Raw genomic sequence first — 16,500 nt, 5'->3', positions numbered from 1 at the left:
TGTGATGATCTCTATTATAGAGTTCTGGGTGTTAAGAGGTTTTATTTTATCTTATTGCAGATTCTGAGCAAAAGAATTGTTGAGAGGAGATTAACCTTTCTTCTCACTTTCCAGTAATGGACCCAATTGGTCCTTGAATGAGTTATTGGTTACCTTCGCCCCCCTGAGTCAAGCTGTAGTTGTTCAGTTCAGAGGCCTATCCAGTTGCGTGTGAAGATTCATGGATCACATCATGTGGTCAGGCAAAGAAAGAGGAGGAAGATGGAGCCAGAGGACCTTTATATGTGGCAGGGACTGTCATTGGCGCAGGGGACATGATTTTTGGGAAATGTTGTTTTTATTAAAGTCTAATTTGATTGGAAGCTGTGTGTGTTTAACAATAAACATCAAAGGATAAGCATAATCCTCACCTCCATGCCCTTAATAGAATTGAAAATTCTTAAAGCGAAAGCTGGAAATTTGTTTGTGTTTTTGCCTGTAAAGTTAAGGATATGGCGCCCTATTTTGATCCATGTCTGGGCCAGAGACTTGGAAGCGCTGCTCCCACCTAAAGCTCCAGACACGTCTTTTTAAAACACAAAAACACAACTTTAAGGTGACTGCTGGCAAGTGTGCTGTGTTTTTAAGAACTGGAGTTGACCTCTATAACAGGTTCAACCCACGGCTTCCTCAAAAGCAGTGAAATTATTCGGAGCAAACGGCAGGCCTTTAGTATTGCCTCCAAAGCCACCTAAATCAGCAGGGCCGACAAGGGTGGATTTCTGATTGTGCGGTTGCTGTTGCGTAGTTCCCATGATGCATATGCCTGCTTTAAGCGCAGTCCCGTGCCCAGGACACTTGGTGACTGTCCGCTTTAAACCCAGGCCTGCGTGCTGTTTCCTGTGTCCGTTTTAAGCGGGCCTGTGTGCGTGGTTCCCTGTCTGTGCCCGGGGCCCGCCCCCTTGGAGGGCCCTCCTTTGTCCTTGATCTCTGTGTGTGGGAGTGACGGCGGCGGTGGGGGCGCAGGAGGCGGTGGACCCGTCGGCGCGCCTTCTGGAATACGCAGACTGGCGCGCGGAGGCAGCGCCCTTTTAAGAGGGGAGGAGCCCGGATCTTTGATGTGCGGAGCTGGGCGGCTCACGTGAGGGGTGGGCGCGGCGGAGGGGGCGGGGCCAGAGCCCGTCCGCAGCCCCAGCCGAAGCCTCGCCAGTCAGGCTGCAGGAAGGAGGAAGGAAGCAGAGTCGGTCGCCGCCCGCCCGCTGCTGGGCCTAACTGATCAGTCCAGAGGGAGCCGCCGGAGCCAGGGCAGCGCCAGAAGCTCATCGCCGAGGGGTGGAGGTACGGCGCGGGCCGGGGGCAGTCCTGCGACCGACTCTGTTTACAGGAGAAACAAGATGGCTGAGGCTAGCCACTGATCCCCTGCCGCCTCCGAGCATCGGAGCTTTCGGGGCGAGAAGCCGAAGGTCCGGAGCAAACTGCCTCCACTAGCCTGCGTCGCCCGTCTGTTGTACCCTCAGACCCACACACCGCCATCTGGGGCTCGGGAGGAGAGCGCCCCCACCCCCGCCTCAGGGGCCCCCGGAGCACTCGCGCCCCTCTCATGAACACAGGAATCATTTCAGGGCTGAGCTGGTGGTTTTAAGACCGGCCTCGGGCTCTCGTTTGCATTTCAGTTTTGTTTTTGATGAAAACAGTGCACAGTGCTTTTGTTCCCCCCCCGCCCCCCTATCCAAACAAACCGGATAATAAAAGAAAAACAAACTTAATTCATCCCCCCAGTGTACCTGGCTCCGTGCTCTTCAGCAGGAAGACCGATTCACTCATTATTGAAAGAATTACAAAACAAGATGGCTGAAGGTGGCCGTGATGAGTGTGTTGGATTTTTTTGATCAGATGAAAAAGGCACAGCAGCAGCTGCGAGCTCGCCGTGAAGTTTCCCTTCGCTGAACCGAGACCAGTGCCGTTAAAACAAAATAATCTAGAGCCGGATGTCACTGGAAGCCGTTTTATTTTCCTTTTTTGAAACAGTCTTCTGTGGGTTGGGGCTGTCGTTTGCGTCGGTCTACTCCCACTCTCGGTCTGAAATAGCTTTCATGTCCGAGGGGGAGGGAGAGTGAAGGAGGCACCGAGGGGGGAAGGGTTATGATTAACAGCGGACACATTCCTCCTCACTCTGATCAAGGCATGCCTGCTGACCAGCACAGCATTTCTCCATCCTCCGCCTAAAGGCTACAATGTGCATAGCCTAAAAGACCCAAGGCTTTTTTAAATGTATTTTCCTCTCACGAGGATACATTGTATATTCTTATTTTTTAGTGAGTGATACACAAGAGATCCTGCTGGCCATAACCTGTCTTGCCTCGTTCGACTAGGTGGAAGGACTGGCTTATTGTTTTTTTTGTTTGTTTTACTCGCCCAGGGCTGGAATTTAATACACGTGATTAGCTGGTCTCTCCCACGGAGCTGCCTCCCCCTAGCAGTACAGTTTGCCGAGCAGCCTTCACAGTTTTGAGACTCTTTTCTGGCGAGGCCTATTTCCTCTTCCTCCCTGGCCATTTTTCTAGACAGCCGGATTCACCCACATTGATTCTGTTAAGGAAGGGTGTTCTGAAGCGGTTCAAACGCAATTTATACCACTAACCATATCAGCGCAGATCCTGTTTGACCGCTTGTTTGGCACTTGGACTTTTTATGTTTCTTCGTATGGGTACAGAGTGCGGCTTGGGGATCTCACGCTTCTGGAATTGATATGCTTGTATTTTCCCAGGAGCCATCTTTTAAGCAACTTTGCCTCGCAACGCTCTTCTAATTGAAGACACAAATATCTATCGGCACATGGTGAATGTACGTACTGAACTGCGTGATGGTCACGAACTAGCAGAACCTGAGCACTCGGTCGTTAAATCCGTGCAGTGAGATAAAATCTCATTACTTAAAAGGTGCACGTTAAAATCGGCCCATCTCCCAGGTGTCTTCTGTTCTTTGCTAGGACTTTGCTTGTCCCTCATTCTGATGGAGATGGCAGAGAACTGGAAGAACTGTTTCGAGGAGGAGCTTATTTGCCCCATCTGCCTACATGTCTTTGTGGAACCAGTACAGCTGCCCTGCAAGCACAATTTCTGCAGGGGCTGCATTGGCGAGGCCTGGGCCAAAGAGACTGCTCTTGTTCGCTGCCCTGAGTGCAACCAGGCCTACAACCAGAAACCCACCTTGGAGAAGAACTTGAAGCTTGCCAACATTGTGGAGAAGTTCAACTCGCTCAATGTGGAGAAGACTCCCTCGGTCTTACACTGTGTGTTCTGCCGCCGGGGGCCGCCCCTGCCCGCCCAGAAGATCTGCTTGCGCTGCGAGGCGCCCTGCTGCCAGTCACATGTACAGACACATCTCCAGCAGCCCTCCACAGCCAGAGGCCACCTACTGGTGGAGGCAGATGATGTTCGGGCTTGGAGTTGCCCTCAGCATAATGCCTACCGACTCTATCATTGTGAGGCCGAGCAGGTGGCTGTTTGCCAGTTCTGCTGCTACTACAGTGGAGCCCACCAGGGACACTCGGTGTGTGATGTGGAGATCAGACGAAATGAAATTAGGGTAAGTGATGTACCAGTGTTGATGCGATGATGAAGTTCATAATGCCGAGTGGTAGAGGGACTTTCTGGACATAGATCACTTGCTCGCTGGTAGCAAGCAAGGCCAAAAAAGTGTTGGGGTTTCTTTATATTGCACACAAATTGAACATCACCTGGCTGTGCTGGCATGTTTCTATTTTTGTGCAAGCTTTGACTTAACTTTGCTTGTAAATGCATCTTTTTATAGTTAGACTAGTGATCGTTTTTTTGACGTTATGAGGACACAGATAACTTGCAAACCTGGAGCAGCCCCTTACACTCAATTAGAACTGGGGTAAAAGTGGAAAATTAATGCATAATGTCCTGTGTGATCCATTCAAAATTATTTTACCTGTAAGGATAAGTCAATATTGCAATAAAAATGTAATCAAGACCAGTTATTTACAGTATGGCTACTTGAATTGGAAGGTTAGTTGAGAATATTCATTTAAGTTCAGGCGGTACCTCTAGGGCGTTGCATTTGATACATGGTTTTTTCTTTGGGGTCAATCTGGATGTCGTATGACACTTTTTTTTTTTTAAACAACCATCGACGTTTGTGTAATATTTTTTTGGTTATGTGTACATTTTTGTACCACTATGAGCACTGCACAGTTTATTTGATTTTTTTTTTTTTTTACATTTGTTTTGCTTAACCTAGACTGAGGTCTCATGCCCGGGTAGGTCATTAATACTTTGACCCATCGTTTCCATTGCTTCATGCCCTGAGGCCAAAGCTTGAAATTGTCTTTCCCCTTGCTAGTCATAGCAACGACTGACCCATACTGGGTTTGGTATGTATTCTTTGTGTGTGCTTGCATGTCCATGGAAAGGTTCCAGTTAAGAGATCAGTTCGGGCATGGTCTGTTTTTATAGACATGGACGCATACAACGGATGGCCCCGATATCAAGAATTGAATGTAAAAGCCTCATTTGTGTCCCTTTTCGTCTATGTTCTGAAGTACTGTCACTGAACAATGTAATACATTGGCCGTCTCGGACAGTGAGAAAGACCGAACACTGTCGCTACAAAAAGACATAAGATGCTGGTCTCATTTGGTAAAGGTTGATAAAAAGCAAAATGGTGGTGAGTTGGCTGCATGCCACCAGGGAGTGAATCTTGGGCGATGTTTGGGGGAAGGGTGGCAAGAGTGAGTTCATAAGAATGTAGTTCCTGGCAGTGTGCTGGTGGTGGGGGTTGCATTGCCCACGCGCCCATGGCAGAGATTCAAGGGCAATGGTAACCTTAGACTCGCCTAGCTAAGTGGCAACCACCAGTGGCCAGGCTATCCTAGGCATTTGTTGGTTGAGTTGTATGGCTGAGTAGTTTGTTAAATTAGAGCATGTCTTGCCAGAGGTAATTGGAGAACAGGTTTGGATGTTGAGCTAATGGTTATTAAGGACCAGCATATTCAAGTGGCTATGCGGTAATACAACATTGTGTGCCACCGTCAAAGGCTTTGGAGTGATTTCTATGCATTGGATGGGCCTCAGACTAATAGCATCTATGGACAGTGATTAATTTTATTTTAAATATTTTTTTATGGTATCTAATAGCCTAGACAATTTTACTATTTCGTACATGATTCAGTCACATTTCCATTTCCATTTTTTTTATTTTTGCTTTATTAATTCACTACTTGACTGGCAATTTATCTGGGAATTTCAACACTTTCTTACCCAATAAGCTGTTCTTGCATAGCCAGATGAGTCACTTTCTTTACAATCTGATTAGTAGGTGCGAACTTTGCCCCAGTTATATATAGATGTAGCCCCTTAGAAAACTGATATGCTTGTCAGTCCACCTGAATTTTTTTTTTTTTTTTTTTTTACTTGAGAACATTAGGAGAAGCCATGCCTTTCCTGTGAAGTTGAATTTTGTCCCTGGCTGGCTCAGCATTGTGGCTTCTTTGTTGTGCTCCTGTCTGAGTAGAGGTTTGAATCGACACTTCTTAGTATCCTACTGGTGCAACACCCATCCGGCTAAAATTGTTCTTACAAAACAAGATGCCCTAGAACTTTCATATTTAGATGACATTTTTATTACATCACACTTTGTGTGACGAGTTTCTTTAATGTGCCAAACATTGTATTTTGGACCTGCTGCCAGGAAGAGAACAGTTAGAAATGAGTTGGTGAACTTGTTAATTGCTTGGTTATGTACAAGTCGCACGACTCCCTCTTACTGTGACCTCAAAAAAACAAACCATATTGGACGTTGGACTTTAGAGTGTAGTTAAGACCAGTACGTGGATGGGAATTTTTTTTGATAAATTTATTTTGATTGTTTCCATCCCAGTATTGTCGAATTTTTCACACACCAGGTGTCTTCATTGATAGTATGGTCACTAAATGTTCAAATGATTTTCTACGTCTGTCTCGGTACTTTTGGGACTTTCCAGCGTGTGTTGCATTCATGTCGTGTTGACGTTTTGAAGACAGTTGAAAAATCGGATACTTTTGGTTCTCTTTTACCATGTCTCTCGCGCCATATTACAAGAGGGCCTACCATATTCTAATCTCACCAAGCTGTGCACATAAACTAGGACGATCAGTGTTACTTTTGTGCATTTTTGCTTGCATCTTAGCATCGCCCATGTCACAATTTAACTTATTCAGTTAAAATAAGCATTTTTTTGCCGAAGTGGGAAATCAGATAGGTCAGAGACGCACTGTACAGTAAACATGTAGATTAGATTAAAAAAAAAAAAAAATTATAGCACAATTTGTGGTCGGCTAAATCAAGATTTTGCATTACATTTTAAGGGACACAACGGCGCCCTGTCATTGGGTTCATTTAAGTAAGGTGTTGAGAACAGACCGGAAGCTGCACGATCTGCTATTTGGGTAACTAGAGACCATTTGCTACCTTCGTTCCACTCCACCACAGAATCTATGGTTATAATTTTCTGTTTTTAGGATCTGTGTGGTTCCCACTCCTTTTTGGTGATGCTGGCTAGTCTTTGGTGTCCCAGAACCGCCCCAGCTATAAAGAAATATGGTAGTGATGTAGTCTTGTGCTTTTACTGGTAAATGTTTTTTATCAGAGCCCAAGATTTTAGGAGGTGGCTAGTTTTGTGCTACTTAGAACAAAAGCACGTAGATTCTTATTGAAGAGATAAAAGATAGGATGTAGCCAATCAAGGACGCTGAGAAAGTCTGAATACCATTTTAGACATCCTGAGGAAAGTGTGGTGACTCCTATGTCCATGATGCCACCCTGCACAGAAAACAAATGAGAAGTGCAAATTCTCCTGTTAGATGATCTCACAGACCACCATATTGGAAAAGGCCATTTGTGTGCCATGCTGAATTCTTGAGTGCCACTGTTGCCCTTTGTGCACCATATGGCTTGCAAAAAAACCCTGTGGGTCACAATGAGCATGGAAGTGCTGAAGCGACATTGGCATTAAGGACCCTTCACATCAGTCTGGACGTGGAGTCTGGCAGTGCACATGTAACACTGATTTTGTCTGAACTAGTATGTCTCTTGCCCTTGGACCTGTCTTGAGTAAAATTGGGAACAAGCCTCAAGGTCAAAACATTACTCTGTGCTGCTCTAGACTAGGAAATTTCAAAGTTAATACACTTGGAGTGATATCTGCCTTCAAATTGTAAGTATATAATCACTGTTGTGTCGCTGGGCCTCTTTCAATTGGCACCTGTCCTAGCTCCTTAACCAGAGATCGTTGGCATTGGCCATTTTGCATGTGGCTCCCCTTTCTTGTTCATTTTGCATGTGGCTCCCCTTTCTTGTTATTTCCCTTCTCTCTCGTTTAAACTCTTATTAAGCTGTCCGACGAAAATCAATAAGATTCAGCATCTTGAGCAGTCACCTCTATCACTCTTGGCCCATATACCACATCCAATCTTTGGAAGCTTTACTGCTTGCTTCTCCATATGAGAATTCAGTGGAAAAATGGACGCTTGTATGTAAAATGGTCTGCAATAGTGCCCAGGGCAACCCAACTCAAATTACAAGCCCCTCCTAACCACCCAAGCCTGAACAGCAGAGTTAACAAATGAGCTGCAGAACTGGACCAGCAGGTCTACCACATCTTAAGTACATGTTCAAGTGTGGGTCACCTTTTGTGCTAGGGTTCACATGCAAATCATGAGAGGGAAGTTGAACCATGGAGTGTTCTTGGGAAATTGTGTAAATGTATAGGAGTGCTTTGTATTTGCCCCTTACTGTTACATGGTCCGTATATAATATAGCGAAGAAACTAAAGGGTAAAGTGACACGAGTGTTGGGTACGGTTAGATTACGATAAAATAAATACAGAAATGCATTGCAAAAACACGTTTAAGTGACGTTATAGTTAGCTGTTGAAATAACACACTAAGGAATGTTTAAAAACCAACCAAACACATTCACACATTATAATTTACTGAGCTAACTATACCTTGTGTCCTTGCCATGTACATATTTCATCCCTGATTTCATCTAGGCATTGGTAGGGCGCCCTAAAGGGTTTGTGAACTTGAAGTAATTCAACATACCACACCTGTGGCAATAAGTCTATTCATCCTAATCTGATTACTTCCTTTAGACTGCTAGTGTGTAATATAAACATGTATATATGCCACTAGTAATACATATTACACACTGGCAGTTGCCACTGTGTAGTTCTAGTTGGTCAGATTCTATAGGAATATATGTATTTTTTTGTTTTGCTAATATCTTTGGCTCCGGTTCATGAGTATGCATGAAACTTTCCCTCCCAAAAAATCATGCATCTCTTCTGGAAAGTGTCAGGGTGATCCATCAAGCGGAGGTCAAGAAATAGTGGGTGCCTAAACATTGATTTCCCGTAATAAACCTTGGCCACAGAGGCAAAAAAGTAACAGCTGAAGGAATGACACAATTTTTGGTAGAAAGTGAAAACTTCACCCAAAATGCGTGGTTTTTGTGATCTGGTGTAAATCCGTTCTGCTGTTTGCAAAAAAAAATGCACTTAAAGAGGTGCTTGGGGAGGTCATGCTAAAGGTTTTCTTAAAATCCTGATTTGGTTGCGGTTTGGCAGACACACACCAGAATTGTTTACAATCCTGTGTGCCTATTAATTTGGCATATGAGCCTCTAATTAGTTATACGAGGAATGAATGAGCCATGTGCGAGGTGATTGAAAGCAGCAGTTCACATTATAAAATATTGTCAAATGTACATGATTTAATGTTATCACTGTTAGCCAGAACATTATTTACCAGTGTTCCCGAGATAGTGACATAAATTATTTGTCAAAGGGTAAAGATGTGTCCCTCAAAACCACACCATCCATTTATTCGATATCTGGCTCTAGACATATCATAGTGGTTAAAGCTAATCATTTAAAATCGTTTCCTAGGTGTGTGGTGTGGTGTTTTTTTAAACATCCGTTTGGTTCTAAAATCCTATCTCAGTATAGGTTAATTGTTAAATAGTTTTATTGAAATTCAAGGCAGAAAGCAAAATATTAAAGATTAAAAGAAAGATGCGAGCTTTAAGGTGTAATGGGGAGAAAAACATGTTTTTGAATAATTGAGGCTAGAGTACTTAAATATTTTATTAACGTGAAATAGCACAGGAAGCTTCCACCCGCCAGTGTTAGTGGTATAACTGTCTTCACCTTCCAATTTGTGGCTTTAATGGGTAAGGGTGTCATGGTGCACAAGCCAGCAATCTGCCTTTTGTTGTTGAAGAAACAATATTTTAGAGGACTTGGAATTAAAGGGGACATTCTCAGTAACGCAAGTCAGGATGAAGGGTTCCATGAGGGTGTTCTGAAGTCGAGTCGCAAGCTTGTGATCAGACACAATGCTTTGTGTTTATATGTAAGAATTTCTCTGAAATAGATCTGCAAACCTTTATCCCAAAGAAAACATTTACACCTCTTCCAAACAGATCCTTTAAAACTTCAGGTTCTTGCTTTACTCTCATGTATCAGAAAGATGTGTGACCTTTGGAATTGACAAGGCCATTGTCTAGGCACGTCTGGGTAGAAATGTGGAAAACAAATCTTTGACACTTTGTAGACCAACAACTACAGACAGTTCACTGTGCATATTCATAGAATATATTTTTCATCTCTTAAAATTTGAAATTGTAACTTCACAATGGTAATAGTTGGTGATAAGTGATTTTCCTGCCAGTATCCTAGTACATGTGATTTATCACTGTAGGCAGGTTGGCAGCTTTTAGAGGGAAGGCATACATACGTTTTTGTTGGTCTTCGGAGGACAGGTCAAAGAATCAATAAATGATCTTGGCTTACCATTGGAAAAAGTGGATGTGTAATCTTAAAAAAAAAAATACCTCGGTAACCTTGTGCCCACTAAGCTTTGAACTCATTTTCTTTGTATGTTCTGCTTCACCTTAAATTGAAATATGGATTTGTTGTTCAGGATTATCTGGTTAATCTTCTTTGCCTCACATTTTGAGTTTTCTCCCAGTAGTATTAGCCGAATGTTTGCAGATGTTATATTTATGGCTAAAAGGTTAAGGGCTATGTGGTTCTGCCTTTTCTATTCAAGCTTATGTGTACCTCTTGATCTCATGCAAACACAAATGTAGATGTGTTCTTGAGTAGTTACTTAAATCACTCGCCTATATTGCCATAATTGGTTTGACATTGTTGAGGTTGAACCCATTTTCCAATGCCACTTTCATATGCCAGTTAAGACACCAGTTCTAATGTCCAGTTTTAGTTTCAATCTATTGAGCTTTAAATACATTGCAGCTAGCTTTCCAGTCCGCATACTACTACTTCCTGCAGCCTTTCGCACACTGCTTCCTCTCTTCAACAGACTATTTTGTGAGTGCAAAATAAGTTCAGACTAGTTGTTTGCCCAATTATGTGATCATAGTACGGCATTATAATGCACCCCGAAAGCTGTATAGCTGTTTACATGAATGCAGTTGAGCTTCTGTGTGCTTAAACCCTTGAGGTGGCTCACCTATCAGCTGACTCTTCGTGACGATAGAAATATTATTTCCTGGGGGTGCAGTCATGAGGGAAGAGATTTGTTTGTCATGTCAGCTGAGCCACAGAAACTGAAGACCTTCAGAGAAGTTAATTCCTTACATTTGTTTGGTTGCTAAGATTAGTTCATTACAGCAGCGATCAAGCAAAAATAGCTTGTCTTTATTTATTAATTGATGTAATGATCACTGGTGCCTTTGGCATACAAGATTTACACTTGTTTTTTTTTTTTTTTTTTGGTATGTTGACTCTAAAGCCCATTTTCCCACTAATTCTACATCACTGCTGTGTTGCTAAAAAAACAACAACTTTTTTCGGCATAGCAAATGAAGCAGTGCCTGGGAAAGTATAACTGAATTATTCAAATTATGATTATAACCTTGATAAATGTCTATGAAAAGTACCTGGTGAGTTCATATGTTAACTTTTATTTGTCAGATAAATTATCCATTTCTTGAAAACGGACCTCAACTTAAGACAAAAGAGTGCTTTTATAATATAATCACAAATTGTCAAATTTACATTTTAAACTTTGCAGAGGAGCTGCCCCATTTAACCAAAAATGTGCGGACCAATTATGTTTGGTGTTCCAAAGGTTTTGTCACGGTTGTTGTGAAAAAGAGATCTCCTAATTCAAGCAGCATATAGTGTGTGTGTCATACTATCTGCTGTTGTGTCTAAAAAGCTTAGATGTAGTTATCAAGAAATCTGGATTTCTTTGCAAAGTGTGAAGGCAGAGGCTACTGGGCTGCATCTATGGAAGTTGAGGTCCTTTCAGCTGGTGTCCTAGGGCCTGTCTTACTATGGCTCTGCAAATTGGACCAGGCTTTGGTGTGGGAGAATAAGAGCGCAGAGCTCAACTATCAACCAATAGATATGCAATAAGTGACAACCAAGCCAGATACTTTTTTCTCCTTCTAAAAGAAGTACTTTAATAACCAAATGTAATATGCCCAGTAATGGGGTTCAGGTACAGGGTTCGTCTGCGCGCAGTGGACTATAATCAAGTTGTGGTACCTGCACCACCTGTGGATCTGATTAGGTGTAGTTATCGCTGCCTTACTACAGTCATATCCTCTTCTAGCTGTAGCGCCCACCAATTTATAGAACTTCTACTCAAGGAGAACATCAGCCAAGAATTGGCTCAGGTGCAGTACTCCACCCTGGCTAGAAGATTAGTTGCACAGTGTGGATACCCATAAGTCATTTATTCTCACATCTTGGTAAGAGTTCTAGTGGTCCCCTTGCAGAATTAAAATATGCAGTACTATGGTAGTCTCTTAGACCTTCCTACATGTTTTACCGGTCTGAATGAAGTGCAGTAGAGCGTGTGGTCATCTGTGCTCTTTGTAGTACTACCTCAAGAGTCTTTCAGGAGCAAAGCTGTAGAGGTGGCCTTCACAGCAGACTAGGATCACCTTTCAGTCTGAGCCCTTCAGTCACATGGTTACATCCTTCAGCAGCATAACCAGTGTGACTGAAGCAGCCCTGCCTCTCTTTTCACTCCAGGCCGTAATCAGCGGTTCTTTGGTCCTTGTCTGTTGAGGCCTCTGAGTAGTCTGGGCCGTCTTCAGCTATAAGTGTGGCAGTGTCTGGTCACACGTCTAGTCGGTGGTAGCAGGCCCTTCAGGTCATAGAGATTCCTGGCTGTTAACTGGTGTTAAAGATGGTGGTTCCTTATACATAGTTTAGCAGATGAACCATTCAGGGAGGTCGGACGAATCTCTTATCTGGTCTGCACTGCTCATACTCCTGCACACAAAGCGGATTCTTCCGAGTGTTGTTCCCCTCTCTGAGCAGGTATGCTTCTGGCGATGATTTTTAACATCTGGGAAACTGGTTGTCAGACATACACCTGGCCTGGTTGCACAGCCACTGCTTGAATAGTCTGAGGTGCACCCTCTTCTTTGGTCAAGAAGAAACCAGCACCAGAACAATGTGCAGTGGTTTGGGTCCTAATTGTGATCCATTTATTTGAGGTTGTGGAACACATTTGGGGTCTTTCCCTTTTTAGATACCATTTTCTGACCGTAGTCAAAACAAAGCCTTTTTGCAGTGTGCTGGCTCTCACAACTTGTGACCAGGGGCATAGCTTTGGGTCTTACACCCTCTCCTCCAAATAAATGTATTTTATGGTATATAGTTGGGTAGGTTCTTCTAGTTGGGTATGGTGAGGTCTGTCGGATCGCACCAGGAATTTTTACATACACAGACAAACACATGAACACCCACTCTCTCCTTCTGTTTTGAATATCTTCAACATGTTGGTTATTTTACCAAATATTTTCTCTCCCTTGGTACCCCTACCAATCCGCATTAATCTCCCTTCCCACTTACCCCTTTCTTGCACCCTGCTTTTCGTAAAATGTATTTTAACATATGCCAGTGATTGTTGAAAAATCCTGACCACCAAGCTAGACCCTTTGCCTGTGCATGATTCAAGCAGGTGTATCCGAAGCATGCCACAGTGTAGTGTTAGCCATCTGCACCTGGCTACACTCTCCTGAAGTAGGTATCTCGAGACAGATGAAGGGGCATTCCATGTCTAGAAATTTCTTCAACCTTCAACAGAATCTGCTGACCCGTGCCCATCAGCAACCAAACAGCATTGCTCTGGAAGGACTATTGATTAATAACTTATATGCACCTTCTATCTTATACCGTGTTCAAACCAAGGACCTTCCTGCATGGATCCCACTGGTCACAGCAATCCTACTCAACTACTCATGGAGTCTTGTTAAGAGGTGTACCATATAAAATCATTACAGTTCTTAGTAAAAGATAAGATGTGTGTGAATATCCAAAGTGTTTGAGTGTGTACTGTTCACTTTGCTGTTTATTTCATTTGCAACTGTGAACGGTTAGCGACTGTCCAGGCATATATGTTAATATGAAACCTCTTCTTTTTTTTTTTTTTTTATTATTTTTTTATTTTATTAGTTTCTTCCAAAAGTGGATTGTAGCAGCATTTTGACTCTTGTTTTTTGTCTTGGCTTCATGTTATATGCTTGAAGGTTATAGGAAGGTCTGGGCGATCTAGTTGATCAGAGTTGAACGAGAGAGTGCTGTCTACATAGGAACTCTGCCACTGTGATTTTGATGTAGTGGGCTGAAGAAAACGGTACATGATACAATAACAGACCAGTGGATGAAGAGGACTGGCTAGAACCACTCTAAGTAAATATATTATACATATAATATTAGTAAAATAAAAATGTGTTAGATAAAACCAGACCTAAAGATGACACTAATGATCCATGGAAGTTGGAAAACTTTTTTTGTATTCTATCTGCTGGGGCAAATTTGCAATCTTTTGAGGTATGCCATTTATTTTTTTCCATTACAAATATGGCACACGTTTTTTTTTTTTTCTCTGTATTGAGGGAAGTTATTTTTGATACATTTGTAACTATAGTGAGAAAAAAAGGGGGGGCGTGGCAAACCTCTGACGAAGATGACCGCTTTGTGTATCGGCTCTGTGGCCCAAGCTCTTAATCATCTAACATCTGCTTAGCTGTCCATGCTCTCCAGGCTAGTTCGTGTGGCTGAACCCTGGAGAAAGATTGTCGTCTGGCTTTAAGCGTGCCCTGTGCAGCAGAGCAGCAGTCTGGAATCGCGATGACCTTCCACAATATTGGATGCGCCGGAGCTTGTGCGCAGCCCTGCGGCTGGCATTGCTGTGGTGTCTCTCCTTCTGTAGGCAATCGAGGGAAGCCCAGCGGCTGCTAAGAGCAAGGACAGAAGGCAGGAGCCATCAGCTGGTGCCACCATTACGGGAAGCGCGGTGGAGTAACAGATATGGGGCGAGTTTTCGTGCTGCAAATATAGTATGTTAACTGCATTTCTCAGAACAGCCCCTAGAGGACACCACAATAAAAACAGCATTTGGAAGAAACATGGTCATGTAACCATGCAGTCAGCCCTTAGAGAGCATAATCACATGGAAAAAAATGGTGAAAGTAATGCTGTATAACTATATATTTGGATCCTAGAAGATATAGTGCATTACTTTTTCAAGGCCAGCAGAACTATTACAATGATATTAAAGACAAGGCCCATAAAACATAACTTATCTCGGCTGTAAAACAAAGGTTCCAGCCATGGGAAAACTTAAAAATAATGAATGGTGGTGGGGACTATCATTTTTAGTCCCCATTAACATATTATGAGAACCTAGAGATGATGTAGACAGAACACATTGTGGTCAATGTTTTGAAGGTGGTTCCATTGTCCTAGGAACACCACACGCTGAGTTATGAGCAAAAACATTTTTTTTAAGTTTTTCCCCTGCAAAGCATTCTGGGACAAGTTTCTGTGCCATGAATATTTTAATATGTTGATATGACAGTAATGCTTACAACATACCCTAGAGGACCCCACAATGAAAATAGCATGTGTAAGTAACATGGTCATGTAACTGCAAGTATGCTGCCCCTGGACCAACACCGGGTGACCATAGTGGTCTTCCTCAAGGAGGGTAAGTTGCTGGATGACTGCGCTTCATATAGACCAAACTCGCTCATGAATACAGAGGCCAAAATACTTTCCAAGGTGCTAGCTGGACGCCTGATCATGGTGATCTTCATGTTAATACACCCAGATCAATCAGGCTTTATGCCTTGGAGAAGCACTGCTCTTAATCTATGTCGTCTGCATGGGCTGCTGGGGCAGTTGGCGACCCTGTGAGAAGAGCAGCCACTGGTGTTATCCATAGATGGCATTTGACAGAGTGGAATAGGGAATATTATCTTTAAAGTCTTGGCCAAATTTGGTTTTTGTCAACACTTTTTGTCCTGGGTCTCTCTCCTCTACACCGACCAATTGGCACAAGTCAGGGTCTGTGGTAGCCAGCCCTGAGAATTTGAACTCCGAAGGGTAACCAGACAGAGCTTCCACCTTTCCCCATTAATATTCGCCTTGGCCCTTGAACCTCTTAACGGCATGGATCTGTCAGGACCTGCTGATCCAGTAAATCCATTTGGATAGACAGTAGAAAAATAGAATATTGCTGTAGGCAAGGTGATATACTGCTCGTTGTGACAAACCGGGATCTCACCCTGGCCAGATTAATGCAGATGATCACAAATTTTGGGAAATACTCAGGCTACACCATAAATTGGCACAAGTCCACCATATACCAGCTGAAGGGCCGTATGACGCAGCTGCTGCCTGACTGCAGCAATGGTGGCCATTGAGGCGTGTTGATACCTTGGGCTCTTTATCACACCGGACTCTGATCTTTTTTACCAGAAGAACATGGCCTCTTGCTGGACAGATTGCGACTGGATGTAGGCCACTGGAGATCAATGCCATTCTGGTTATTGGAGAGAGCGACGCTGTTCAAAATGATGTCCCTGCCCTGCTTCCTGTACGCTCTACACAATACCCCCTGTGAAGTCCCGGGCTCCTACTTTCAAGCGATAGTGGGGGAAATCTCACTCAGCATGTAATCTTACTGGACGTAACCACCAATGAGAATGGACTTGGCTGCGCAGGTGCCTCATGGTGCAACTATGGCACACGGTTGCAGTGTTTCTGGGGGTGGAAGAATAAGGTGACACTAGCGACCTTGCTCTGAACTGTAGAGGCATTCGGGGTTTATAAGTGGGACCTTATAGGCATCTCCAAAGTGGGAAATCTTTGGACACATAGCAACATTATCCCTTGGGAAAACCTCAGGCAGGAATACCCACTAACTCTTACTGAGGCATACAGATATTTGCAAGTTTGTCATACGTTATGAACTTTGCGACCCAGAGACACTGACGTACCTGATGCCTCACCCATAGAAGACAGACTGCTAGATGGTCTACTGCCTGATAATTCACGTCCCTGATCTAGAAGAAAGATCCTACATAATACACCAGATACCCTGACCTAGCTGAAAAGAAAATGGGACCAAAAGATGGGCTGCTTTGAGGCGGGGGAGTGGGAGGAGGCCATGGCAAGCCCGA

The 16,500-nt window shown here is 43.5% G+C and overlaps 1 protein-coding gene across 1 annotated transcript in view; it reads left to right on the top strand.

Moving 5' to 3' along the window:
• Positions 1–1,187: 1,187 nt before the first annotated feature.
• TRIM8 (tripartite motif containing 8) overlaps positions 1,188–16,500 on the top strand; it is an 82,762-nt gene continuing 67,449 nt past the window's right edge. The window contains exon 1 of the mRNA XM_069239510.1: positions 1,188–3,567. Within this exon, the coding sequence (XP_069095611.1) occupies positions 2,992–3,567 (576 nt within the window). The 5' untranslated portion in view covers positions 1,188–2,991. The remainder of the gene's footprint in view (positions 3,568–16,500) is intronic.

The sequence above is a fragment of the Pleurodeles waltl genome, chromosome 6, assembly GCF_031143425.1.
Source record: "Pleurodeles waltl isolate 20211129_DDA chromosome 6, aPleWal1.hap1.20221129, whole genome shotgun sequence".
In the NCBI taxonomy this organism is placed as follows: Eukaryota; Metazoa; Chordata; class Amphibia; order Caudata; family Salamandridae; genus Pleurodeles; species Pleurodeles waltl.
The sequence above is the reverse complement of the archived record's forward strand: the minus strand, read 5'-3'. Positions and strand labels throughout refer to the sequence as shown.